The sequence below is a fragment of the Mobula hypostoma genome, chromosome 9, assembly GCF_963921235.1.
Source record: "Mobula hypostoma chromosome 9, sMobHyp1.1, whole genome shotgun sequence".
In the NCBI taxonomy this organism is placed as follows: domain Eukaryota; kingdom Metazoa; phylum Chordata; class Chondrichthyes; order Myliobatiformes; family Myliobatidae; genus Mobula; species Mobula hypostoma.
Window position 1 is genome coordinate 4,083,811 of NC_086105.1, and position 27,814 is coordinate 4,111,624.

At 44.3% G+C, this 27,814-nt stretch overlaps 1 protein-coding gene across 1 annotated transcript; it reads right to left on the bottom strand.

The window, feature by feature from the left end:
• Positions 1-367: 367 nt before the first annotated feature.
• arl1 (ADP-ribosylation factor-like 1) lies at positions 368-27,814 on the bottom strand. Its single transcript, XM_063057622.1, has 6 exons — positions 27,703-27,814; positions 14,122-14,259; positions 11,055-11,136; positions 7,145-7,256; positions 5,282-5,460; positions 368-1,616 (listed from the first exon to the last, which is right to left on the bottom strand). Exons 1-6 carry the CDS (start codon positions 27,704-27,706, stop codon positions 1,586-1,588), a joined length of 546 nt encoding a protein of 181 aa, XP_062913692.1. The 5' UTR covers positions 27,707-27,814; the 3' UTR covers positions 368-1,585.

Below are 27,814 nucleotides of genomic sequence, written 5' to 3' on the forward strand. Positions count from 1 at the left end.
AACTTTCTACAGGGTCACAATTGAGAGCAATCCTGACTGGCTGCATCACTGCCTGGTTTGGGAACTGTACCTCCCTTAATCGCGGGACTCTGCAGAGAGTGGTGCGGACAGCCCAGCGCATCTGTCGTTGTGAACTTCCCATGATTCAGGACATTTACATGGACAGGTGTGTGAAAAGGGCCTGTAGGATCACTGGGGACTCGAGTCAACTCAACCACAATCTATTCCAGCTGCTACCATCCAGGAAACTGTATTGCAACATAAAAGCCAGGACCAACAGGCTCCAGGACAGCTTCTTCCACCAGGCCATCAGACCGATTAATTCACACTGATTTGAGTGTACTCTGTATTACACTGACTGTTCTATTTATTATAAATTATTTTAAATTACTGTGATTGCACATTGCACATTTAGATAGAGATGTAACAAAGATTTTATTCCTCATGTATGTGAAAGATGTAAGAAAAAAAGTCCATTCAATTCAGTCCTCATCAAGGGATCAGCAGTGGAAAGAGTGAGCAATTTCAAGTCAACATCTCTGAGGGTTTATCCTGGGCCAAACGTATTGATGCAATTACAAAGGTGGCACATCAGAGGTTATATAGGAGACTTGGTATGTCACCATAGACTCTCGCAAATTTCTCCAAAGTACTGTGGAGAGCATTCTAACTGGTTGCATTAGCATCTGTTATGGAGGGGCCAGTACACAGGATCAGAAAAAGCTGCAGAAAGTTGTAAACTCTGCCAGCTCCAGCATAGGCACTAGCCTCCCCAGCATCAAGGGCATCTTCAAAAGGCAATGCCTCAAGAAATGGGCATCTATCAGTAAGGACCCCCATCACCCAGGCCGTGCCCCCTTTTCATTGCTACCATCAAGGACCCTGAAACCTCACACTCAACGTTTTAAGTACAGCTTCTTCCTCAACGGCATCAGATTTCTGAATGCATAATGAACCCATGTACACTACCTTACTGTTTTTAAAATTTTTTTTTGCACTACTTATCTTTTATATACATTTCTTATTGCAATTTATATTTCATTATATACTGCTGTCACAAAACAAATTTCACAAGATATGACAGTGATATTAAATCTGATTCTATGTTATTCAGTTCTGTGGACTTTTCTGAATAGTTTTTAGTTTTTATTCTGTTTTTCAAAAAAAACTTTACATCTTCACAGAACTTGCGGATTTATGAGAATAAAACCAGCACAGGGGCTGTTCAGATAAATAATCTTCAGTTGTTAGGTTGTTGCAGAAGATATCACCAAAGGAAGGAATGTTTTATTAGTGTATTAATGTTCCATTAAATCGCAAACCAGGAGCTGATTTAAACAAAAGTTTAACACTTCCCTTTCCTTGTGCAGAAATCCTCAACCCTTTCCCTAAGAGACCAATTAAACATTAAAGTGAATCCCAAGCGATGAAAACCCCACATAAATATAACATTAAGTCAAAAACAAAGACAAGAGTAAATGGAATATGTAGTCCTTATACATATTAAAAGACTTCGAGATGTAGGGGTAAAAATCAAGACTGTTGCAATCTCTTGTGACGGATCAAAATGAACCAATGACCGTTTTCACTGTCTACATTTCAGTGCTTCCACCAACCTGAAAAAGAGGGAAAAAAATCCAATTTAATTCACCATAACAGATTGCAAATGAGCTGCCACTCATAGCTCTTGTCTGTGATTGTGCTATGAGCCTGCATCCACAAAGCTAGTGGTTGTAGTGCAAATACCGCTGGGGTTACAAATGGGAGCGAAAGATAGAACACAGAATATCACAGCACAGTACAGGCCCTTCAGCCCATGTACCCAGCACTCTGTGTGTAAAGACATCCCCCCTATACTTTCCTCAAACTCGCTTACTGCCCATTATGCCGTTGGTAGCATTCAGGGCTCCCTCATCGTGTCAGTAGCCTTTACCCTGTTTTTACCTCTGTCAATCATGCAAGTCCTGGGTGGAGACTCAGGAATACTGTCACACTCAGATCTAGAAGGATTCTTTACTGCTGCTTCCATAACAGTTTTGTTTCTACCAGTCAGGATTGTTAGCCCTGAGATGAACCCCTGAACCTGGAGGACCAGAGGACCATCTTAGCCTGTTCTGTTTGGCATGGGTGCTCTACCAAGACTCCAGCCAGCATGAGCTCTCCGGGATATTGAGGCATGCAAGCCTCCAAAGCACGACAAGATTGCAGTTACCTTGGAAGATACTTTACTTCAATCACCTTAATATTATACCGCTCGTCAGCCATTTCTGTTCTGGGAAAATGTCTCTGGCTGTCCACTCAGATCATCTTGTCATCTCTCACCTCCTTCACTCCAGACAGAAAAGCCCTAGCTCGCTCAACCTATCCTTCTAAGACATGCTGCCGAGACAAGGTTGCATCCTGGTAAATGTCCTTTGCAACCTCTCTAAAGCTTCCACATCCTTCCTATGAGGTGATCAACTGAGCACAATATTTCAAATGTGGTCTAACCAGAGTATTATAGCGTTGTAACGTTACCTCACTGCTCTTGAATTCAATCATAGTCATAGTCATACTTTATTGATCCTGAGGGAAATTGGTTTTCGTTACAGCTGCACCTTAAATAATTAAATAGTGATAAAACCATAAATAATTAAATAGTAACATGTAAATTATGCCAGGAAATAAGTCCAGGACCAGCCTATTGGCTCAGGGTGTCTGACCCTCCCAGGGAGGAGTTGTAAAGTTTGATGGCCACAGGCAGGAATGACTTCCTATGACACTCAGTGTTGCATCTTGGTGGAATGAGTCTCTGGCTGAATGTACTCCTGTGCCCAACCAGAAAATTATGTAGTGGATGGGAGAAATTGTCCAAGAGATCAAAAGTTACAATCCTCTAACTAATGAAGACCAACACACCATATGCTTCTTAACAAGCCTATCAACCTGTGCAGTAATTTTGAGGGCTCTATAGAGATGGACCCCAAGATCTCTCTGTTCCTCCACACTAACAGGAATCCTGCTATTACCGCTGTATTCTGCCTTCAAGCTTGACCTTCCAAGATGTGACATCATTAATACAGACTGGAGGTCTGACAAAGTAGGTAGACGCGGGTACTGAACCTGTCTGCCAGCTCTGGTCTAATTACACACCCAGATCCATCAACTACAGACAAGAGAAGTAAGCCATTGAGTCTGAGACTGCTCTATTATCCATCTGGTGCCCCAATACCACTTCATGTATACAGAAAGGTACCAGAAAAGAGCTAGTAACATCATGAAGGATCCCACTTATTCTGTTCATGGACCATTTGTCCCACTCCCACCCAGGAGGAGGTTATGTGGCTTCCATGGCAGGACCACCAGACTCAAAACAGTTACTGTCCCCAAGCAGTAAGGTTGGTCAACACCACGACCCACTAACCCACCCCTCCACACCCCCAACCACCACTACTTCACCATTTCCTGTTAGGCACCTTATACACCCACGCCTAGCGTCACTTTATGGACAATCAATCGATCTACATGTGGAAATGGTTGTTGTGACCTGTCTAGTGTGGTAGTGTAGTGGGTAGTGCTTGTCGCTCTCACTTTCAGCTTCCGCCGCGGGACTAGCAGTCTGCCAGAACGAAACCTCTCCAACAACAAGCCTCAGTTAGTGCCTCCTCACTGGCGACACACAGAAACTGCACTCCTTTCGGACTCAGGCTGGACAAAGGGGAATTCTGGCCCCTGCAAACGTGGCACGCAGGCCCACCAGTGTGTGGACATGTTCTGGTGCTCATGAACCAGATCCCCAGCTATGGGCAAATAGTTATATATGCACAGGAAATGACAGTAAACAATTTTGAATTGCCTTCCTTTGATGTCCAAGAGTTTAATGAACATACTCAATAAACTGAGCAACATCACCCTCTAAGAGGGAATTCCTAAGATTCAAAACTTATCGATAACACTAACTATTTGGAGCAGAGGAAGAAGAGAGGTGACTTGACAGAGGTGTAGAAGATGATAAGAGGCATAGATAGAGTGGAGTGACAGCGAGAGACTTCTTCCCAGGGCGGAAATGGCTAATACCATTTTAAGGTGATTGGAGGAAGGTACAGGGTGGATATCAGAATAGATCCTTCCTCCCCACTCCCACAGTGATACATTTAAGAGACACTTAGGTAGACACATAAATAATAGAAAAACGGAGGGCTACATGGGAGGGAAGGGTTAGATTGATTTTGGAGTAGATTAAAAGATCAGCACAACCTTCTGGGGTCACTGCATAGGACTGGAAAGAAGCTGCAGAAGTAAGTAAACTCAGCCAGCTCCATCATGGGTATTTGCCTCCCCAGCACTGAGGACAACTTCAAAAGCCGACGACTCTAAAAGGCAGCATCTGTCATTAAGGACCCCCACCGCCCAGGACAGGCCCTCTTCTCATCACTACCATCAAGTAGGTGGTACAGGAGCCTGAAGACACATACTCAATGTCTCAGGAACAGCTTCTTCCCCTCTGCCATCAGATTTCTGAATGGACATTGAACCCGTGTACACTAACTCACTTTTAGTTTTGCTCTGCTTTTGCACTACTTATTTAATTAAATTATAAATATATATGCATTTCAGAATCTGGTTTAATATCACTGGCATACGTCATGAAATTTGTTAAATTTATGGCATTAATACAATGATAAATATAAAAAAAAACAAAGTTATATATGAAACTATTAAATAGTTAAGGTAAAATAAGCAGTGCAAAAATTGTTATTGTAATTTACAGGGTCTTTTTTTTAATGTATTCCAGACGGCAATACTGCTCACTAGCTTCACAATTCACCTCCAAGACAGGACTGGTGAGTCTTTCAAAGTCATAGGAGGTTTTATTACTGCTGTCTGTGGCAATGAATTCCATAGATTCATCACCTTCTGGCTAAAGTAATTCCTTCTCATCTCTAGACAGACTCCCTCTATTCTGAGGCTGTGCCCTCTAGTCCTAGACTCTCCCACTTTAGGAAACATCCTCTGCACATCCACTCTATACAGGCCTCTCAATATTTGATACGTTTCAGTGAGATCTGCCTTATTCCTCTAAACTTCAGCAAGTACAGGTCCAGAACCATCAGGCGCTTCTCATTAACCCCTTTGTTCCCAGAACTGTTGTTACATAATAAATTTCATGACATATGCCGATGATATTAAGCACAATTCTGGGCCACACGGTTTGTACTGTGCTATACTGTTCTATATATCCTGAGTTAATGCTACCTAACAAAATAAAGGTTACCACTATTAGTTGCACAAAATTAATTACCAGTCCATAGCCTCAGTCAAACCAATATCTTTGGTTGCAGAGGTCTTGAATATCTGCCATTTCCGATCTTTCAAGGCTGGTAGGCCAAGTGCATTGGCCACTTCTGTGGGGGTCATTGCTTGTTCCATGTCCTGCTTGTTTGCAAAGACGACTAGGACAGCCTTTTTCAACTCTTCCTCCTGTAAAGAAGCAGTAAAACAGTGGTTAAACATCTCTACTTAATGGCTGTAGGGGAAAAACAATGCCAGATTTTTATTCCGGGATAGCAAACTAAAGCAAGATATTTCAGAGCTTGCATTCCAAAGTACCAGACCTTAGATCTTGCAGCAGCATGGTAGCACAGCGGCTTGTACAATGTTTCACAGTGCCAGTAATTGGGGTTCAATTCCCGCTGCTATTTGTAAGGAGTATGAGATCAGCTTTATTTGTCACATGTAAATCAAAACAGAGTGAGATGGTTCAAATGTTAAATAAATATCAATAGCAGAAAGATTCAAGCTCTGCATTAAGGGTATATAATACACCAGTTAAATATTGTCTGTACTGACATGCCTGTGATGCTGCTGCATGCTCCCTGTATCTCACTATACCTGTGTGTAAGGAGCAGAATGAGGCCATTCTCTCCCATTCAGACATGGCTGATTTATCACTTCTCTCAACCCCATTCTCCTAGCTTCTCCCGGTATCCTTTGATGCCCCGACTTATCAAGAACCTATCAAGCCCCCACTTAGCCTCCACTGTCATCTGTGGCAATTATTTCCACATATTCACTTCCTTCTGGCAAAAGTAATTCCTTCTCATCTCTCTTCTAAATGGACATCCCTCTATTCTGAGGCTGTGCCCCTTAGGGGCTACACTCACCCGCTACAGGTAACGTCATCTCCACATCCGTTCTATCTAAGCCTTTCAATATTCAATGTTTCAATGAGATCCCCCCACTCCATTCTTCTAAACTCTAGCGATCAGGCCCAGAGCCATCAAACACCGCTCGTACGTTAACCCTTTCATTCCCAGAATCATTGTGAACCTTTTCCACTGTCTTAGATAAAGGGCCCCAAAACTGCTCACAATACTCCATGTGAGGTCTGAACATAAAGCCTCAGCATCATATCCTTGCTTTTCTATTCTAGTCCTCATCTATGATGGTAACAGTAGCAGTAATAGTTAATATGTCATACAAGTCCTTTATGTCATTTACAGAATATGTTTTTAATATTATTGTATTAATATTATTTCATTTAGAGATACAGCATGGAACAGGCTCTTCCAGCCTTTCGAGCCACACCGCCCAGCAATCCACTGATTTAACCCTAGCCTAATCACAGGAAAATTTACAATGACCAATCAACCTACTAACTGGAATGTCTTTGGACTGTGGGAGGAAACCCACGTACTCCACGGGAGGGTGTATGAACTTTTACAGAGGACACTGGGATTGAGTTCTGAATTCCGAACTCTGATGGCCTAAAGTATAACAGTGTTGTGTAAGCCACTACTGTGTGGTGTGCTGTATGTGTTACGTACTGTGTTTTGCAACTTGTCTCCAGAGTTTACAGAGAATAGTGTGAAACAAAAAGCATCCAGTGAGCAGCATCTGTGGCTGAAAATGCCTTGTTAATGACAGAGACCAGAGGAGAATCACCAGACTGGTTCAGCCTGCAGGAAGCTGACAGTAACTCAGATAACCACACGTTACAACAGTGGTTTGCAGAAGAGCATTGCTGAACGTACAACACATCGAACCTTGGGCTACAGCAGCGGAAGACTACATACATACACACACTCAGCAGTACAGGAGGTACTGAGTGTCCTGCCAAATGATTAAATTCAACCACCCACAAGGCAAAGTACCCAGCCCTTACCTCCAGCATAGCAACAAGTTCTGACTTTGAGATCCCCATCCTTTCCTTATCACAACTGTCGACGACGTAGATCACTGCGTCAGTGTTGGAGTAGTAACAACGCCAGTAGGGCCTAGGAAAAGAAACTTTTCTTCACAACACACTCTGAAAATGACATCAGCTTTCTGATGTAACATAGACTAGAATTAATTATATTCATTGCACATGCAGGCACAGTGAGAAAGGGAGGGGTTGGGGAGGGTAAGGTAGACGGACTAGCAGAGGGGACAAGCAACAACAGCCAAAGTCCACTACAGGAGAGAGGCCCTTTGGCCCATCTAGTCAACACTGAAGTTTCATCCTGCTTTGTCCCTTGGACCATAGCTCTCCATACCCCTCCCATCTCTGTACTTACCCCAACTTCTCTTAAATGCTGCAATCAAACAAGCACCCACAATTCTGCTGGCAACTTCTTCTACACTCTCACCACCCTCCGAGTGAAAAAGTTCCTCTTAAATATTTCACCTTTCACCCTTAAACTAGTTCTACTCTCACCCAACCTCAGTGGGTGGAAAGAAAAGCATACTTGCACTTGTGCAAGTTGCTTTAACGAATCTTTACCCCTCAATGATGTATACCTCTAACTAATTTCCTTTCATTCCCTTAAGCTCCAGGGAATAAAGTCCTAACCTTTCCCTATAACCAGAGTAACCTTTCGCCTTTTCTCCTTGGAGCGACGGAGGATGACAGGTGACCTGATAGAGGTGTATAAGATGATAAGAGGCATTGATCATGTGGGTAGTCAGAGGCTTCTTCCCAGGGCTGAAATGGCTAGCACGAGAGGGCATAGTTTTAAGGTGCTTGGAAGTAGGTACAGAGGAGATGTCAGGGGCAAGTTTTTTTTTAAGCAGAGAGTGGTGAGTGTGTGGAATGGGCTGCTGGCAATGGTGGTGGAGGTGGAGACGAATGAATCTTTTAAAAGACTCCTGGATAGGTACATGGAGCTTAGAAAAATAGAGGGCTATGGGTAACCCTAGGTAATTTCTAAGTTAAGGACATGTTCGGCAGAGCTTTGTGGGCCAAAGGGCCTGAATTGTGCTGTAGGTTTTCTACGTTTCTATGTCTCTATAACTCAGGTCTGCAAGTCACCACAAAATACTTCTAAATTTTCTGTGCACACTTTCATAGAGTCAGAGTACTACAATGCAGAACAGGCCCTCCAGCCCATCTAGTCCATGCCAAATTATTATTCTGCCTCCTCCCATTGACATGCACATGGACCGTAACCCTCTATCTCCCCCCCCCATTCAACCTTATGACACCTTTCCTGAACTACACATAATACTCCAAATTAGACCTCACCAACGTCTTATACAACCCTACCATGACATCCCAACTCCTGCACTCAGTACTTTGATTTATGAAAGTCAACGTGCCAAAAGCTCCCTTTACAACCCCGTCTACCTTGGATACTACTTTCAAGGAATTATGGATCTGTACTCCCAGATCCCTCTGTTCTACTGCCCACCATGCAAGTCCTAGCCTGGGTCTGTCCTCTCAAAGTGAAACTCCTACTAAATGTACTTCCAAATCATTGACACTTTTCCTCAACTGCACACACTTCTCCAAATTAGGCCTCACCAACATCTTATACAACTTCAACATAACATCCCAACTCCTGTACTCAATACAATGATTTTGATTCAATCCATTTAACACTAGGAAACTAAACTGCTGGATTAGCAGAGCGGTTAGCACAACACTATTACAGCTCAGGGTGCTGGAGTTCTGACGCCCTTCCTGTGACTGCGCGAGTTTCCTCCGGGTGCTCCGGGTTCCTCCCACAATCCAAAGACACAGCGGTTAGTAGGTTAATTGGTCATTGTAAATTTTCCTGTGATGAGGCTGGTGTTTTAGTTGCTGGGCTGTGCAGCTCATTAGGACAGAAGGGCACGTTTTGAGCTGTATCTCAATAAATAGAATAAAATAACTCCCTCCCTAATGCACTGTGAGTTTACCCACACAAAATCTGCAGTGGCTCACAAAGGCAGCTCACTAACACCTTCTCAAAGACACCTAGAACATAGAACATAAACTAGTACAGCACAGTACAGGCCCTTTGGCCCACATTGTTGTGCCGACCCTCAAATCCTGCCTCCCATATAACCCCCCACCTTAAATTCCTCCATATACCTGTCTAGTACTCTCTTAAATTTCACTAGTGTATCTGCCTCCACCACTGACTCAGGCAGTGCATTCCACGCACCAACCACTCTCTGAGTAAAAAACCTTCCTCTAATATGCCCCTTGAACTTCCCACCCCTTACCTTAAAGCCATGTCCCCTTGTATTGAGCAGTGGTGTCCTGGGGAAGAGGCGCTGGCTATCCACTCTATCTATTCCTCTTATTATCTTGTATACCTCTATCATGTCTCCTCTCATCCTCCTCTCCAAAGAGTAAAGCCTAAGCTCCCTTAATCTCTGATCATAATGCATACTCTGTAAACCAGGCAGCATCCTGGTAAATCTCCTCTGTACCCTTTCCAATGCTTCCACATCCTTCCTATAGTGAGGCGACCAGAACTGGACACAGTACTCCAAGTGTGGCCTAACCAGAGTTTTATAGAGCTGCATCATTACCTCGCGACTCTTAAACTCTATCCCTCGACTTATGAAAGCTAACACCCCATAAGCTTTCTTAACTACCCTATCTACCTGTGAGGCAACTTTCAGGGATCTGTGGACATGTACCCCCAGATCCTTCTGCTCCTCCATGCTACCAAGTATCCTGCCAATTACTTTGTACTCTGCCTTGGAGTTTGTCCTTCCAAGGTGTACCACCTCACACTTCTCCAGGCTGAACTCCATCTGCCACTTCTCAGCCCACTTCTGCAACCTATCAATGTCTCTCTGCAATCTTCGACAATCCTCTACACTATCTACAACACCACCAACCTTTGTGTCATCAGCAAACTTGCCAACCCACCCTTCTACCCCCACATCCAGGTCGTTAATAAAAATCACGAAAAGTAGAGGTCCCAGAACCAATCCTTGTGAGACACCACTAGTCACAATCCTCCAATCCGAATGTACTCCCCCCACCACGACCCTCTGCCTTCTGCAGGCAAGCCAATTCTGAATCCACTTGGCCAAACTTCCCTGGATCCCATGCCTTCTGACTTTCTGAATAAGCCTACCGTGTGGAACCTTGTCAAATGCCTTACTAAGATCCATATAGATTACATCCACTGCACTACCCTCATCTATACGCCTGGTCACCTCCTCAAAGAACTCTATCAGGCTTGTTAGATACGATCTGCCCTTCACAAAGCCATGCTAACTGTCCCTGATCAGACCATGATTCTCTAACCTAGGGAGGGGTAATTAAATGCTGATTCTGCCTGGGAAGCTCACTCCCCTTGAAAAAGCAAAACTCACGCAGTGAATTTGGTGGTGCGGTTAGAGAGGGTAGAGCTAAAAGCAGGATTAGAGCTTAATTATAGATGAATGACTAACTGTATTTGTCACATGTACGTTGAAACATATAGTGGAATGCGTCTTTGCTTCTGATGTGCTGGGAGCAGCCTGCAGGTGCTACCACGTCAACAAAGTATGCCCACAATCACTAACTCTAACCTGCATGTCATTGGAATGTGGGAGGACACCGGAGCACGCAGTCGTGGGGAGAATGTACAAACTCCTTGAAGACACTGGCAGGATTTGAACCCCAATCACTGATAGCTGGTGTTGTACAGTGATTTTGCTAACCGCTACTCTACCCTGCTGTCCAAGCATTCACCGTGTAGTGACCTGAGAAAACATACACATTGCCAAGAAAAATATCCATCTGATAATCACAGTCCAAAGCTCTTGTCTTAGAGAAAGCAAGTTACAGAACGGTCAGTAATATAGAACAGGGAATATTTCCATACCGTATACTGGTCTGTCCACCCAAATCCCACACTTGAAACTTTAGGTTCTTGTAAGTCACTGTTTCAACGTTGAAGCCAATAGCTACAAAAAAACATTCCATTTCATATTTAATGTATAAACAGACAGATTCCTCGAAGATTCACGGTGGGGGATAAAAAACAAAGCAGTTTCAAGACACAAAACACAGCAGTTCAGGCAGCACTGATGGAAAAGAAAAAAAAGTCAACATTTTAGGCTAAGACCCTCTATCAGTTCATCAGCAATTTCACTATAGACTCAGTAACCACTTTATTAGGTACACCTCTTTGTTAATGCAAGTATCTAATCAGTCAATCATGTGGCAGCAATTCAATGCATAAAACCATGCAGGTGTGGTCAAAAAATTCAGTTATTCAGAACAACTATCAGAATGGGGAAGAAATGTGTTCTAAATGACGTTGACTTTGGATTGATTGTTTGTGCCAGAATGGGGGTGGGGGGGGGGGAGGGAGGTGGTGCTTCAGTATCTCAGAAACTGCAGATCTCCTGGGATTTTCATGCACAGCAATCTCGAGAGTTTACAGACCATGGTGCGAAAAACAAAAAAAAAATCTAGCAAGCGGTAGTTTTATAGGCAAAAACACATTGTTAATGAGAGAGGTCAGAGGAGAATGACAAACTGGTTTACGCTGACAGAATCAAGGTTAATATCAAAGAATATTTAAATTATACCACCTTGAGATCTGCTTGCTCACAGGTGGCCACAAAGCAAGAAACCCAAAAGAACCCAATTAAAGAGAGAAAAAAAAGAATAAAAAAACAACACAATATGCAAGAGAAAGAAAATAATCTCCCAAGAATTCCGAACCAAAACCAAGTCCTCCGATCAGAATACTGGAGCACAGCATTCAGGGCAGTCTTCATAGCCTCAGCACATGGAGATGCTCATCGCAGAGAACGAGTGAAATCTGCTCTCATCCTGACCAACACCCTGTCTTTTCTGGGCCGGCGTTTGAATTGACCCAACGGCAGAACAGCGAATCATACCTCACACTAGGACCCAGGCACTGCTACTGCGAAAGATCCCGGGCCTAGACCACACTGCCCAGCAACAAGCTCCGGGTCCAGATTTCGCCTCCCAGCCCGAAGCCGCTCTCAAGCTCTTCAGATCAGCTCAGCACCCCAAGCCATTCAATCCCACACCTGAGCCAGTTGTACGAGCATCGGAACTTCTTTGCCCAGGCTCCGACTTCTTTCGGTGCCCAAAGCAATCCAACCTCACACCCGAGCCAGTTGTATGGGTATCGGAACTCCATCTGCAACACCCCACAAACTCAGCTCATCCCACAAATTCACCTCATCACTTGCCCCTTCACTGTTTGCCATAATTTAACACAATTTACTATGGAAAAGCTATTTTTAGTGATGCTTTTAGTCAGATTTCACATCTTTTTGACTACCAAAAGCTGTCGAGCACGCTCAGTAGCGCCATCTTCACAGGAAGTCGATAGTAACAGGAAGGCGGCAGTACCTCAGATAACCGTGTGCTACACCACTGGTGTGCGGAAGAGCATCTCTGAACAGGCAACACTTCAAACCTTGAAGTGGATGGGCTACAGCAGCAGAAGACCAAAATCATACACTCCGTGGCCACTATATTTGGTACAGGAGGAATCCAATATCACTGTACCTTTGTTCCATCGAAACCAGTTTTCTTTAATTTGATATTTGTTATCTATTGTTTTCAAATTGGAGTTACAAAACATAACTGTGGCAATGAGGAGGTTTCAAGATGACCACCTCCCTGTTGAAGCGCAAAACGTTTTTCTTTGGAAGTGGAGAGAGGGATGCTCAAGTTTAAAACAAAAAGACAGAAAAATAGATTGAAATTAGCGAGCAACACAGTGTACCAGGTGATAATAATTTTTAAAAAAAGCAGAAATGGCTGGCTACATCAGAGGGATAGAAGTCTTCAACTGCATAACAGAAAACAGGATGATGTATATTGAACAAATTGAGCAGTATTTTGAAGCAAATGAAATAGCTGATAAAATCAAGTATAATGAGTGGAAAAGCATAGTTTGCTTAACTACTTCAACCAAACCAGCTGAAATGAGCTTTGCTGATATAATGAACATAATGCAGGAACATTTAGAACAAAAACCATTGATGATTACAGACGCTTTAGGTTTCAAAACCGACATATTGGGTCAAGACCCTTTAGCAGGAGTCTCAACCTGAAATGTCCGCTCTTCATTTCCTCCATTGGTGCAGCCTGACCCGCTGAGTTCCTTAGAGACATGCTTTCTTCTCACTGCTGCCATCAGGAAGGTACAGGAGCCCCAGGACCCGCAACACCAGGTTCAGGAACAGTTATTACCCCTCAATCATCAGGCTCTTGAACCAGAGGAGATAACTTCACTCACCCCAACACTGATATGTGCTAACTGAAATGGACTCACTTTCAAGGAATCTTCATCACATTTTCTTGTTACTTATTGTTTATTTATTATTTCTTACTTTCCCTCTTTCTTTTTGTATTTACAGTTTGTTGCTGGGTTCCCCCCCTCCCCCTTCGGTCTGCTCTGTTGGATGTGGTTTTTCCATTGATTGCATTGTGTTTCTCGTACTTACTGTGAATGACTGCAAGAAAATGAATCTCAGGCTTGCATATGGTGATATATATGTATTTGATGATAAATATACTTTGAACTTCAATCAGGTTTAGTGTCACTGGTATGTGTGGTGAAATTTGCTCTTTTACAGCAGCCCATTGCAAAATATAAAAACTAAAAATTACAGAAAGGAATCCATGTAAAATTTAAATTTAGTGCAAAAAGAGAGAATGAAAGAGTGTTCCTGGGTTTGTTCTCCACTCAGAAATCTGATGGTGGAAGGGAAGAAGCTATTCCTGGAATGTTTGAGTGTGTGCCTTCAGGCTCCTGTACCTCCTCATTGATGGTAGCAAAGAGAAGAGAGCATGTCCTTAATGATTCCTCCAGCCCTTTTGTGTGTTGTGACTCTGCACAAAGCAGGTTTCTAACAGTTAACAGTCATAGTACAAGCAAGTGGCAGAACAACACTTACTGGGAATGGTGGTGACAACTTCCCCCACCTGCAGCTTGTAGAGTATCGTGGTCTTGCCTGCTCCATCGAGACCCAAGATCAATATTCTCATTTCCCGCGACCCAAACAGGCCGGAAAACATGGTGGAAAACCACCCACCTACAGTGAATCACAGAATGACATGTTTAAAATAGAAAGCTAATTTCTGTAACTAGGTCACTGTACCACAACCTTCAGACCCATTTTAGTTTCCCCTTAATTTACAACTCCATCTATAGTCAGTGGCCACTTTATTAGGGACACCTGCTTATCAATGCAAATGTACGATCAGCCAAACACGTGGCAGCAACTCAAAGCACAAAAGCATGCAGACATAGTCCTTAAGTTTGTTATAGCTGGGGAGGTAGCGGGGACAAGCTTCCAATACCTATTAAATGCTCCCAATGGCATGCGACTCAAATAGCCTCTGACAACCAAGTCCAGCTCCTGGACTTCACAAACAAGAGAAAGTCTGCGGATGCAGGAAATCCAAGCAGCCAGGCAGTATCTATGGAAAAAAGTACAGTCGACGTTTCAGGCCGAGACCCTTTGTCAGGACTGGAGAAAAAAAGCTGAGGAATAGATTTAAAAGGTGGGGGGAGGGGGAGGGGAAAGAGAACCACCATGTGATAGTTGAAACCTGGAGGGGGAGGGATGAAGTAAAGAGCTGTGAAGTTGATTGGTGAGATGGCATGGGGGGGGGGGAAGGATGGGAAATGGAGAAGGTATTATCGAAAGTTTGAGAAATCAATGTTTATGCCATCAGGTTGGAGGCTACCCAAATGGAGTACAAGGTGTTGTTCCTCCAACCTAAGTGTGGCCTCATCACGATAGTGGAGGAGGCCACGGATGGAGGTCTCGGAATGGGAATGGAAAGTGAAATTAAAATGGGTGGCCACTTCACATGTGGCTTAGCTAAGCCCGGTGAAATGGTCCTGACTGACAGGAGGATGGGCAAAGGCCATTACTGGTGCCTTAAAACCAGTCACTTTGGGCAGATGGGGCTCGTCAGCCGTGGTTGACAACAAATCTAGGAGAAGGAAAACTCTGATTACAAACCTCTGCTGCCTTGCAGCTGTACCTACTCAAGGGGAAGGCTGGGGAGTAAACCGGGAGGGAAAAATCCAGAGCTGGAGCCCCTAAGGCAGTCCTACGTTGACTGGCAATCCCTGCCATGCACTGGTGCCAAACTGCATTGGCCTCTGCCATTCCTTTAATTTAAATGAGCTTTGGCCAGCGGCCAATCTGGACCGGAAGTTTTTTGAGAGCAGACTTTAATTAGATCCATTGCCCGAGTACAAAAGGCAGCAGCAGGTCACTACAGCAAAACACAGCTTTGACCAGCGACCATTCAGCGTTTGGGATTGATTAGATTCGCAATAGCAGATTAAAGGAAAAGAGGGGCGAGTGCAGTGGCCATCATCTGAGTGGACAGAGTCAGAGTGGTGACCCTGAGGCTCTAACTCTTCCAGCTTCAATTAGAGAAAGCAATGGAAAGAAAAGCTCAAGTTGTTTTTCCTTCTCTTCTTCATATCTGCTCAGCTAGGACAGTAGAGATGCCAGGCAGAATAGTTGAAAACTCCTCTTGTGGGTTGTGGGAAGCAGGGAGACCCCCAGTGTCCCTGACCACAACAACTGAGAGAAGTGCATCCAGCTGCAGCTTGTAATAATCTGCGTTAAGGAGCTGGAACTCCAGAGGCTGAGGGGATGATAGAGATAGAGGAAGAAGAGGCACGCTGTGGTGATAGGGGATTCGTTAGGTGAACGGACAGGAGGTTCTGTGGGCAAGAACGAGACTCCCGGATTGGTATGTTCCCTCCCGGGTGCCAGGGTCTGGGATATCTCGGATCGAGTTCTCAACATTCTTAAGTGAGCAGATGAACAGCCAGATGTCGTGGTCCATAAGGAGTTCAGGGAGTTAGGTGTTAAGTTAAAGGGAAGGACCTCCAAGGTTGTGATCTCAGAATTGCTACCCATGCCATGTGCTAGTGAGACCAGAACTAGGAAGATTATACAGTTTAATAAATGGCTAAGGAGTTGGTGTAGGAGGGAGGGCATAAGGTCTTTGGATCATTGAGCTCTCTTCCAGGGAAGGCGGGACCTATATAGAAGGGACAGTTTGCACCTGAACTGGAGGGGGACTAATATCCAATTAAGTACTTTATTTTGGTAGATCAGTAAAGGTTGCATATATGATTTTAGTAAGGCATTTGACAAGGTAGGCTCATTCAGAAAGTCAGGTGGTATGGGATCCAGGAAAACATGGCTGTGTGGATACAGAGAACACAAATAAAATGCTGGAGGAACTTAGTAGGCTAGGCAGCATCAATGAAAAAGAGTACTGTTGGCATTTCGGGCTGAGACCCTTCAGCAGAACCTGCCTGGCCTGCCTAGTTCCTCCAGCTTTTTGTGTGTGTTGCTTGGATTTCCAGCATCTGCAGATTTTCTCGTTTGTGTGTGGATACAGAACTAGCTTGCTCACAGAAAACAGAGTGTGCATGTAGGCAGAGAGTATTCTTCCGGGAGACTTTGGTCTTTGTGATTTTTATAAATAACGTGGATGGGTGGATTAGTAAATTTGTAGATTAAATGAAGGTTGATGGTGTTGTGGATAGTGTAGAAGGTTGTCATAAGTTTTATCTTTTCCTGTCAGAGTCACCAAACGTAGACAGTCCTGTGCCTAGCGTCACTTTCTGGACATACGATCAATCTACGGATACAAGGTACCTTACTCATTCATAATTATTGTGCCCTTTAAACCATTGTATGTTTTTTGTGTTGCATCAGATCTGAAATAACAATTATTTCAATCTCTTTACACTTGTGTATTGGAAATTACATTAAACAATCTTGAATCTTGAAAATAGGATGTGATCAGCACTTTGATCAATACTCCAGGTGCACCATTGAACTATACGGTTCTGAATGAGGCCACTCAGTCCCCCAGCAAAACAAACATGACCAGTTCAATTCAGGATTTGAACCCAACCTTAGCGAATGATGACTGCTTCATTACAAAACTTAAACCTACTCTTATGTTTCACAAAGCATTTGTGCTGTTTATGGTTTAAGTTTTACCAAGGTGACTGGTAATTCACGGAACCGTCAGCACCCCAAGTTTGAACAGTAGTAGACCATAAGGCATGGGAGCAGAATTAAGCCATTCAGCTCCTTGAGTCTGCTCTGCTATTCCATCATGGCTGATTTATTATCCACTCAACCCCATTCTCCTGCCTTCTCCCCATAACCTTTGACACACTGACTAATCAAAAACCTATCAACCTCCACTTTAAATATACCCAATAACTTGGTCTCCACAGTAGTCTGTGACAATGAATTCTACAGATTCACTACCCTCTGCCTAAAAGTAATTCCTCATCTCAGTCCTAAAGGGACTTCACACTATGCTGAGGCTGCGCCTTCTGGTCCTAGATTCCCCCATAAAGGAAACATCCTCTCCACATCTACTCTATCTAGATCTTTCAATATTTGCTAGGTTTCACTGAGCTTCCTCTCATTCTTCTAAGCTGGAGCCATCAAATGCTCCTCATACACTAACTCTTTCATTCCCAGAATCGTTCACTGAACATCCAATGGACCCTGTCCAATGCCAACACAGCTTTTTTTTAGATATTCAACCTTGCCGACGACACCACTGTTGAAGGCTGAATCAAAGGTAGTGATGAGTCAGCATATAGAAGGGAGATTGAAAATCTGGCTGAGTGGTGTCACAACAGCCTCTTACGCCATGGAGCTGATTATATACTTCAGAAAGGAAGGAACCAGAGGTCCATGAGCCAGTACTCATTGGAAGATCAGAGGTAGAAAGCGTTTATATCTTTAAATTCTTGAGTGTTATTACTTAGGGGGACCTGTCCTGGGTCCAGCACGCAAGTGCGATATGAAGAAAATACGGCATCACCTCTACTTCCTTAGGTGTTTGTAGAGATTTGGCATGACATCTAAAACTTGCCTGATTGAATTTTTTGAGGATGTGACTAAACACATTGATGAAGGTAGAGCCCTAGATATAGTGTATATGGATTTTAGCAAGGCATTTGATAAGGTACCCCATGCAACGTTTATTGAGAAAGTAAGGAGGCATGGGGTCAAAGGGGAAATTGCTTTGTGGATCCAGAACTGGCTTGCCCACAGAAGGCAGAGTGGTTGTAGACGGGTCATATTCTGCATGGAGGTTGGTGACCAGTGGTCTGCCTCAGGGATCTGTGCTGGGACCCCTACTCTTTGTGATTTATATAAATGACCTGGACGAGGAAGTGGAGGGATGGGTTAGTAACTTTGCTAATGACACAAACGTTGGGGGTGTTGTGGATAATGTGGAGGGCTGTCAGAGGTTACAGCAGGACACAGATAGGATGCACAACTGGGCTGAGAAGTGGCAGATGGAATTCAACCCAGATAAGTGTGAGGTGGTTCATTTTGGTAGGCCAAATATGATGGCAGACTATAGCATTAATGGCAAGACTCTTGGCAGTGTGAAGGATCAGAGGGATCTTGGGGTCCGAGTCCATGGGACACTCAAAGCTGGTACGCAGGTTGACTCCGTAGTTAAGAAAGCATACGGTGCATTGGCCTTCATCAATCGTGGGATTGAGTTTAAGAGCAGAGGGGTAACGTTGCAGCAATATAGGACCCTGGTCAGACCCCACTCGGAGTACTGTACTCAATTCTGGTTGCCTCACCACAGGAAGGATGTGGAAACCATAGAAAGGGTGCAGGGGAGATTTACAAGGACGTTGCCTGGATTGGGGAGCATGCCTTATTAGAATAGATTGAGTGAACTCAGCCTTTTCTCCTTGGAGTGACGGAGGATGAGAGGTGACCTGATAGAGGTGTACAAGATAATGAGAGGCATTGATCGTGTGGATAGTCAGAGGTTTTTTCCCCAGGGCTGAAATGACTAGCACGAGAGGGCATAGTTTTAAGGTGCTTGGAAGAAGGTACAGAGAAGACATCAGGGGTACATTTTTTTTTTAAACGCAGAGTGGTGAGTGCATGGAATGGGCTGCCAGCGGTGGTGGTGGAGGCAGATACGATGGGGTCTTTTAAGAGACTCCCGGATGGGCACATGGAGCTTAGAAAAATAGAGGGCTATGGGTAAGCCTAAGTAGTTCTAAGGTAAGGACATGTTCGGCACAGCTTTGTGGGCTGAAGGGCCTGTATTGTGCTGTAGGTTTTCTATGTTTCTAACTTTGACAAACTTCTATGGATGTGTAGTGGAGAGTATATTCACTGGCTGCATCACAGCTAGGTATGGAAACACCAATGCCCTTGTATAGAAAATCCTACAAAAAGTAGTGGATACAGTCCAGACCATTATGGGCAAAGCCCTCTTAACCACTGAGCACATCTACATGAAACACTGTCACAGGAAAGCAGCATCCATCATCAGGGACCCCCAACGCTCAGGACATGTCCTCTTCTCGCTGCTGCCACCAGGAAGAAGGTACAGGAGCCTCAGGACTCACACCACCAGGTTCTGGAAATTACTACCCCTCAACCATCAGGCTCTTGAACCAAAGGGGTTAACTTCAATTGCCCCATCATTGAAATGTTCCCACAACCAATGGACTCACTTTAAGGACTCGTATCCTATCTTCGATATTTATTGCTTATTTACTTATTATTTCTTCTTTTTGTATTTAAACAGTTTGTTGTCTTCTGCTCTCTGGCTGAACAGTCTAGCTGGGTGGTCTTTCATTGATTTGTTATGGGTATTATTCTATAGAGTTATCCAGAATGCTCACAAGAAAATGAATCTCAGGGTTGTATATGGTGACATGCATGCATGTTGATAAATAAAGTTTACTTTGAACTTTGAGAAGGGTTCCAAAACTGTTCACACCACTCCAGCCAGTACCTTATAAAGCCTCAGTATCACATCCTTGCTTTTATATTCTAGTCCTCTTGAAATGAATGCTAACATTGCATTTGTTTTCCTCACCACTGACTCAGCCTTCGTTAACCTGTATGGTGCTGGGTATAAGGATTCCCAAGTCCCTTTGCACCTCTGATTTCTGAATTTTCTTCCCATTTAGAAAACAGTCTATGCTTTATTCTTTCTATCAAAGTGCATGACCATACACTTCCCTACTCTATAATCTATATGCCACTTCTTTATCCATTCTCCCAATCTACCCAAGTCTTTCTGCAGACCCCCTGCATCCTCAACACTACCTGCCCCTCCGGCAATCTTTGCATTGCCCACAATCTAACTCCGAAGGAGCAACGTGAAAACATTTCAGGCACGAATCACCAGATGCTGAAGGTGCATTGCAATTTCTTCAATCCTACATTTCTCTCTGGCTACTGCAGACCAGGTGGTGAGGGAGATTATGGAACACTGGCTTTCATCGGGGCACTAAGTAAAGGAGTCAGGGTGTTATGTTGAACAAGACGTTGATGAAATGGCACCTGGCATATTGTGTATACAAGTCACCCTGCTATAGGAAGAATGTCAAATTGGAAAGTGTGTGCGCGTGCAAAGGACATATATGGATGTTGCCAGGACTTGAGGGGCAGAGTTAACAGAGAGAGATTGATCAGGGTAGGAGTTCTTCATTAAAGTGCAGGAGAATGACAGTAATCTTATTGTGGAGCATAAAACAAGGAGAATAGGTAGAGCAGAGATTTAATACAAACCTGAGGGTGGTATCTTGTTTCTACTCGGAGAGTGGAATGAGTTGCCAGAGGTGTTTGAGGCAGGTACATTAACACAAGGGATCCTACAGATGCTGGAAAAACTCAGCAGGTCAGGTTGCATCGATGGAGAGGAATGAACAGTAGATGATTCAGGCCAACACCCTTTATCAGGAGTGCAAGGCTCAGAACAGATCATGACTACCCCCATTGGGAGGATTCCGCCTGAATCATTAACTGTTTAATCCGCTCCATGGATGCTGCCTGACCTGCTGAGTTTCTCCAGCATTTTGTGAGAGACAGGCACGTTAACAACATTTAAAAATCACTTGCACAGATCTATGGATAGGAAAGGTTTAGAAGAACATGGACAAATGGGACTAGTTTTGATTTGAATTTCAGTCAGCAAGGAGCAAATGGGGTGAAGGGCCTGCTTCTGACTCAATGCACGAACAGAAAATAGCAAAAACATTCTCCAGCAACAAACTTGCTGGTGAACGCAGCAGGCCAGGCAGCATCTCTAGGAAGAGGTACAGTCGACGTTTCAGACCAAGACCCTTCGTCAGGACTAACATTCTCCATCCAAGTTTCTCTACATGACATCTTTTAACAGAATACAGTGCCTTGAAAAATTATTCAGCCCCCACAACTATTTTCACATGTTACTGTCTCACTTTTAAAATTTAAAATATATTGAAGTAGGATTTCTTTGAGCAAATCTACTATCAGGCTGTTGAACAATGGAGTTAACTACACTCACTTGCCCATCCATTGAAATGTTCCAACAATCAATAACCTCACTAAGTCCATGCTTTCGTTATTCATTGCTATTTATCTATATTTACATTATGCCAGTTTGTTGTCTTCTGCACTCTGGTTGATCTTTCATTAATCCTGTTATAGTTACTATGCTACAGACTTGCTGAGTATGACTGCAGGAAAATGAATCTGTATACGGTGACAGATATGTACTTTGATAATAAAATTTACTTTGAACTCCCTTTTTACCATCTGACCAGCCAGCTCTAATCATTGATCCAGAGCAAACATGCGAGGACCCTTGCCAGGGTCAACCCACGAAAAGCAGGAGGTCCCGACAACATCCCTGGACGTGTGCTCAAGGAATGTGCTGATGTATTAGCAGATGTCCTGACAGACATTTTCAACATCTCCCTTCGTCAAGCTATTGTCCCCAGATGCTTCAAAACCTCCAGTCATCCCTGTAGCAAAGAAATCAGTTGTAGCCTGTCTGAATAATTACCGTCCCGTTGCCCTGACCCCCATAGTGATGAAATGTTTTGAACAGCTTGTCAAGCCTCATATCACAGCCAGCCTCCCCTCATCACTGGATCCTCTACAGTTTGCTTATCGTCCAAATCGCTCTACGGAGGATGCAATAGCCACCACACTGCACACAGTTCTCTCTCACTTGGACAACAAAGACACTTATGCCAGAATCCTGTACATTGATTCAGTTCAGCGTTCAATACCATCATCCCACAGAGACTAGTGGAGAAACTGTCGCTGCTTGGCCTTAGCACTGCCATGTGTCGCTGGATTCTGGATTTCTTGACAGAGAGACCACAGTCAGTCCATATTGACAGGAACATCTCTGACTCCATCACACTGAGCACTGGATCTCCACAAGGCTGTGTGCTTAGCCCATTGCTGTTTACACTGCTGACACATGACTGTGCAGCCAGATTTAAGGAGAACCTGATCATTAAATTTGCAGATGATACCACAGTGGTGGGGCTCATCAGCAAAAATGATGAAACTATGTACAGGGAGGAGGTCAAACACCTAGAGAGCTGGTGCAGGGATAACAACTTGATGCTTAATGTCACCAAAACCAAGGAGATGATCGTCGATTTCAGATGGTCTCAGCCTGAGCACACACCCCTCAGCATCAGCGGCTCCACAGTGGAGAGAGTGGAAAACATCAAGTTCCTTGGGGTGCAGATCTCGGACAATCTCACCTGGTCCAGGAACACCACTGGGATTGTGAAACGGGGCCAGCAGAGATTGCACTTTCTGAGGAAGCTTAAACAAGCATCACTCCCCACTAACATCTTAACTACATTCTACAGAGGCGTGGTTGAGAGTGTGCTGACCTTTTGCATCACAACCTGGTACTCCAGCTGCAGTGCTGTCGACAAAAAAGCCTTGCAGAGGGTGGTTAGGGGGGCAGAGAAGGTTATTGGGGTCTCCCTACCTTCTGTCCAAGACCTCTTTCAGAGTCGATGCCTCCAGAAGACCCGGTACATCATTAAAAACCCCTCACACCCTCTCTATGAATTGTTTGTTCTTCTGCCATCAGGCAAACGTTACAGGAGCATCAAAACTAAAACCACAAGGCTACTAAACAGCTTCCTCCCACAGGCAGTCAGACTGCTAAATAGCTGCTCCACCTGACTCTGCTTTGGACACTTTTAACTTGCACTGGACACTTATAACTGATTTTAACTGACATGTGGCTGTTGTGTTTTACTATTTATTGTTATGTTTATTATTTAGTGTTGCGTTTGTTATGTTATGATTGCACTGCCCCTGAGAAACGCTGTCTCATTCTGCCCTGCAGTACAGTTAGAATGACAATAAAGTTTTTTGAATCTTGAAATTCCAAAACCTGTCAACAATTTACTAAAAATTTAAAACCAAAACTGTGAGGTTGAAAAAGTATTCATCCCCTTTGTAACGACTACACTAACTTCCCTCAGCTGCAATACTGTCTATTACCTTACCAACTCACCCAATTTGTTGATGTAGAGGATCACTGGAATAAACATCCCCTCCCTCTGTAAGGTCCAACAGTATGGTAGATTATCAACAGACCAAACCAAAATGAAGACAAAAGAGCATTCCAGACAAGTCAGGGAAATGATAATAGAGCACACGTTTGGGGGAAGGATACAAGACCAGCTCAAGGGCACTGAACCTACCTTGGACCTCGGTGCAGTCCATTGTGAAAAAGTGGGAAAAATATGAAACCACAGCTGAGACCAGGTCGCACCTGTAAACTCAGTCGCCAGAGAATGGCATTTTTGTAAGAGAGGCCAGTGTGACACCAAGCCACGCTGAGTGAGCTGCCGGTCAGTGGCTACAACTGGAGATGAAGTTCATGGCTCCACAATCCTTGCACAAAAATGGGTATTTATGGAAGAGTGGCAAGGAAGAAGCCCTGGCCAAAAAACATATCTTTGCCCATAAAGACTTTGCAAACCATTACTTAGAAAATACTGTAAAGATGGAAGAAGGTCTTATGGTCAGATGAGACTGAGGTGAAACTTTTTGGCCTCAACACTAAGCAGTCTCTGAGGCCTCTGTCAGTCAGAGTAGACCATGGATGTTGCGTCCGAGCTGTCTAGATACACAAGCCTGGGTAATACGATATAGAGAGCAGGCTGTTGCCCATGTAGCAAGCTCCCCCTCTCCATGCAACTGATGAACCCAAAGGAACAGCAGAAACTGATACAGTTTGCCACCAGCAGCGTCGCAGGAGTTGCCAGTCAACATTAAACTCAATGTAGGGACTCCAGCTCTGGATTTTTCCCTCGTGTTTACTCCCAAAGCCACGCAAGTCTGAGATCAGAGTTGGCCTCCTAGATGAATTGCCAACCACAGCTGATGAGCCCTATCTGTCCAAAGCGATCGGTTTGAAGGTGCCAGTAACCCACCTTTGCCCCTTCTCCTGTCAGTAGAAACGGTTCTGCCAGGCTTAGTAGCTGAGCCACACGTGTAGGCCACAGGGCTGGACTTGGTTGTCAGAGGCCATTTGAGGCACTCACCATTGGGAACATTTAATAAGTAGTGGGAGCTTGTCTCCATTACCATCCCAGACTAAAACAACCTCAAGGAACACTAAGCAGTACATGTGGTGCAAATCTAACACTGTGCATGAGCCCGGTAACACTGTCCCTACTGTAAAGTACGGTGGAGATAACATCATGCCACGGGCAACAGGAATTCTGCAGATGCTGGAAATTCAAACAACACACATCAAAGTTGCTGCCTGGCCCGCTGCGATCATGCCACAGGGACGCTGTTCAGCAGCAGGGACTGAAAATCTGGTCAGAATTGATTGGAAGATGAATGCTGTTGAATACAGAAATTTCCTGGATAAAAACCTGCCAGAAAACCTAAACTGGGCAGGAAGTTTGTCTTTTAGACATTAAGGACATTAATGCTAGTGGAACCGTGGAGATGTCCTTGACTGGCCCAGAGTCTTGACCTTAACCGGAATGAATATCCCTGGCAACAACTCCAGATTGCTGTCCACTGCTACATCCCAACTAACCTGACACAACTTGAGCAATTTTACAAGAAGGAATGGCCAAATCTTACTCCATCACACAGTGCAAAGCTAATACAGACTTAGCCAAAAAGAATAATGGTTGTAACAGCTGCAAGAGATGGTTCAACTAAGTACTGAACAATGGGGAACAGATAGTTTAGAACTGCTGACATTTCAGTTTTTGAATTTTTAGCTCATCCTGCTTTACAACTTCCCTGTTTTTTTGGGGGGGGGCTCCACTGTGGGGAAAAAAGGAGCATGTGATTCACAAATAAAATTTCCCAGTTAAATTGATCAAAATTTCCTGGTTGTAATACATGTTTATAGGAATAAGGGATTGGGAGCTGACTATCTGCAGCGTAGTTATAAATTGTAAACCAATTAGAAAATGAAAACTCATACTTTTGAAAGATACAAGTAAAAGCCAAGGAAAGGAAAGGAGGGTGAAAACAAGCCAGTCTACATCGGAGGATTGGTGGTAGAGATAGTGAGCAGCTTTAAACTCCTGAGCAATAACATATCAGATGACCTGTCCTGGGCCCTGCATTGCCAACATTATAGTCACAAATTCTCCCTATGATTCACATACACATTTGGTTCTGCAGATGCTGGAAATCCAGAGCAACACACACACACACACACACACACACACACACACAAAATGCTGAAGGAACTCAGCAGGTCAGGCAGCATCTATGGAAATGAATAAACAGTCGATGAAAATCATGTCTGACGAATCTCATAGAATTTTTTGAGGATGTAACTAGCAGAGTGGATAGGGGAGAACCAGTGGATGTGGTATATTTGGATTTTCAAAAGGCTTTTGACAAGATCCCACACAGGAGATTAGTGTGCAAACTTAAAGCACACGGTATTGGGGGTAAGGTATTGATGTGGATAGAGAATTGGTTGGCAGACAGGAAGCAAAGAGTGGGCATAAACGGGACCTTTTCAGAATGGCAGCCAGTGACTAGTGGGGTACCGCAAGGCTCAGTGTTGGGACCACAGTTGTTTACAATATATATTAATGACTTAGACAAGGGAATTAAATGCACCATCTCCAAGTTTGCGGATGACACGAAGCTGGGTGGCAGTGTTAGCTGTGAGGAGGATGCTAAGAGGATGCTGGGTGACTTGGATAGGTTAGGTTAGTGGGCAAATTCATGGCAGATGCAATTTAATGTGGATAACTGTGAGGTTATCCACTTTCGTGGCAAGAACAGGAAAACAGATTATTATCTGAATTGTGGCTGATTAGGAAAAGGGGAGGTGCAATGAGACCTAGGTGTCATTGTACACCAGTCATTGAAAGTGGGCATGCAGGTACAGCAGGCGGTGAAAAAGGCAAATGGTATGCTGGCATTCATATCAAGAGGATTCAAGTACAGGAACAGGGAGGTACTACTGCAGTTGTACAAGGTCTTGGTGAGACCACACCTGGAGTATTGTGTGCAGTTTTGGTCCCCTAGTCTGAGGAAAGACATTCTTGCCATAGAGGGAGTACAAAAAAGGTTCACCAGATTGATTCCTGGGATAAAGTATATATAGAACATAGAATAGTACAGCACATTTCAGGCCCTTCGGCCCACAAAGTTGTGCCGACCCTCAAATCCTGCCTCCCATATAACCCCCCACGTTAAATTCCTCCATATACCTGTCCAGTCGTCTCTTAAACTTCACAAGTGCATCTGCCTCCACCACTGACTCAGGCAGTGCATTCCATACACCAACCACTCTCTGAATAAGGCAGGACTTTCATATGATGAAAGACTGGATTGACTAGGCTTATACTCTCTGGAATTTAGAAGATTGAGGGGGGATCTGATTGAAACATATAAAATTCTAAAGGGATTGGACAGGCTAGATGCAGGAAGATTGTTCCCGATGTTGGGGAAGTCCAGAACGAGGGGTCACAGTTTGAGGATAAAGGGGAAGACTTTTAGGACCAAGATGAGGAAAAACTTCTTCACACAGCGAGTGGTGAACCTGCGGAATTCTCTGCCACAGGAAACAATTGAGGCCAATTCATTGGCGATATTTAAGAGGGAGTTAGATATGGCCCTTGTGGCTAAAGGGATCAGGGGGTATGGAGGGAAGGCTGGTACAGGGTTCTGAGTTGGATGATCAGCCATGATCATACTGAACGGCGGTGCAGGCTCGAAGGGCCGAATGGCCTATTCCTGCACCTATTTTCTATGTTTAGAGCCGAGACCCTTCATCATGACTCAAAAATGTCGACTCTGTATTCCTATCCGTAGATGCTGGCCTGACCTGCTGAGTTCCTCCAGCATTTTGTGAGTATTGCTCCCTATTATTCACAATACCGGCTGTTCCTCCCCATCTATCTCCCCCACGTCATTATACTCTCAACTATTTTAATCATCTCCTCCACGCCACTGCCCCTTACTGGCTCAGTTTACCCAAACAGAGCATCTCCCCAATCTCTCCATTAGCCACCCCTCAAATTACCTCACCTTCCCCAACTTCACACTCCCCTGCCTCAAATCTTTACCCTCCCTCCCCACGCCCTTCTGCCCCGCACCCGCCCCTGCCCCTACCCCTACCCCTACCCCCGTGCCCTCCTCTACCCTCCCTTTCCCCTCACTCACCCATCTCCCTCTGTCACTTCTCCGACGTGGCCGACGTTCGGGGCTGCGTGCGCATCTCCCGGTAAATGGGGCGCAACCAGCAGCCGCAGATTCGGATCTCCCTTAGAAGAAT

Coding starts and splice junctions, on each gene's coding strand:
- arl1 (XM_063057622.1), bottom strand. Junction 11,137..14,121: donor AGTTGTCACCACCATTCCCA/GTAAGTGTTGTT, acceptor GTTTTTTTGTAG/CTATTGGCTTCAACGTTGAA. Junction 1,617..5,281: donor TTGACTGAGGCTATGGACTG/GTAATTAATTTT, acceptor CCTCTTTTTCAG/GTTGGTGGAAGCACTGAAAT.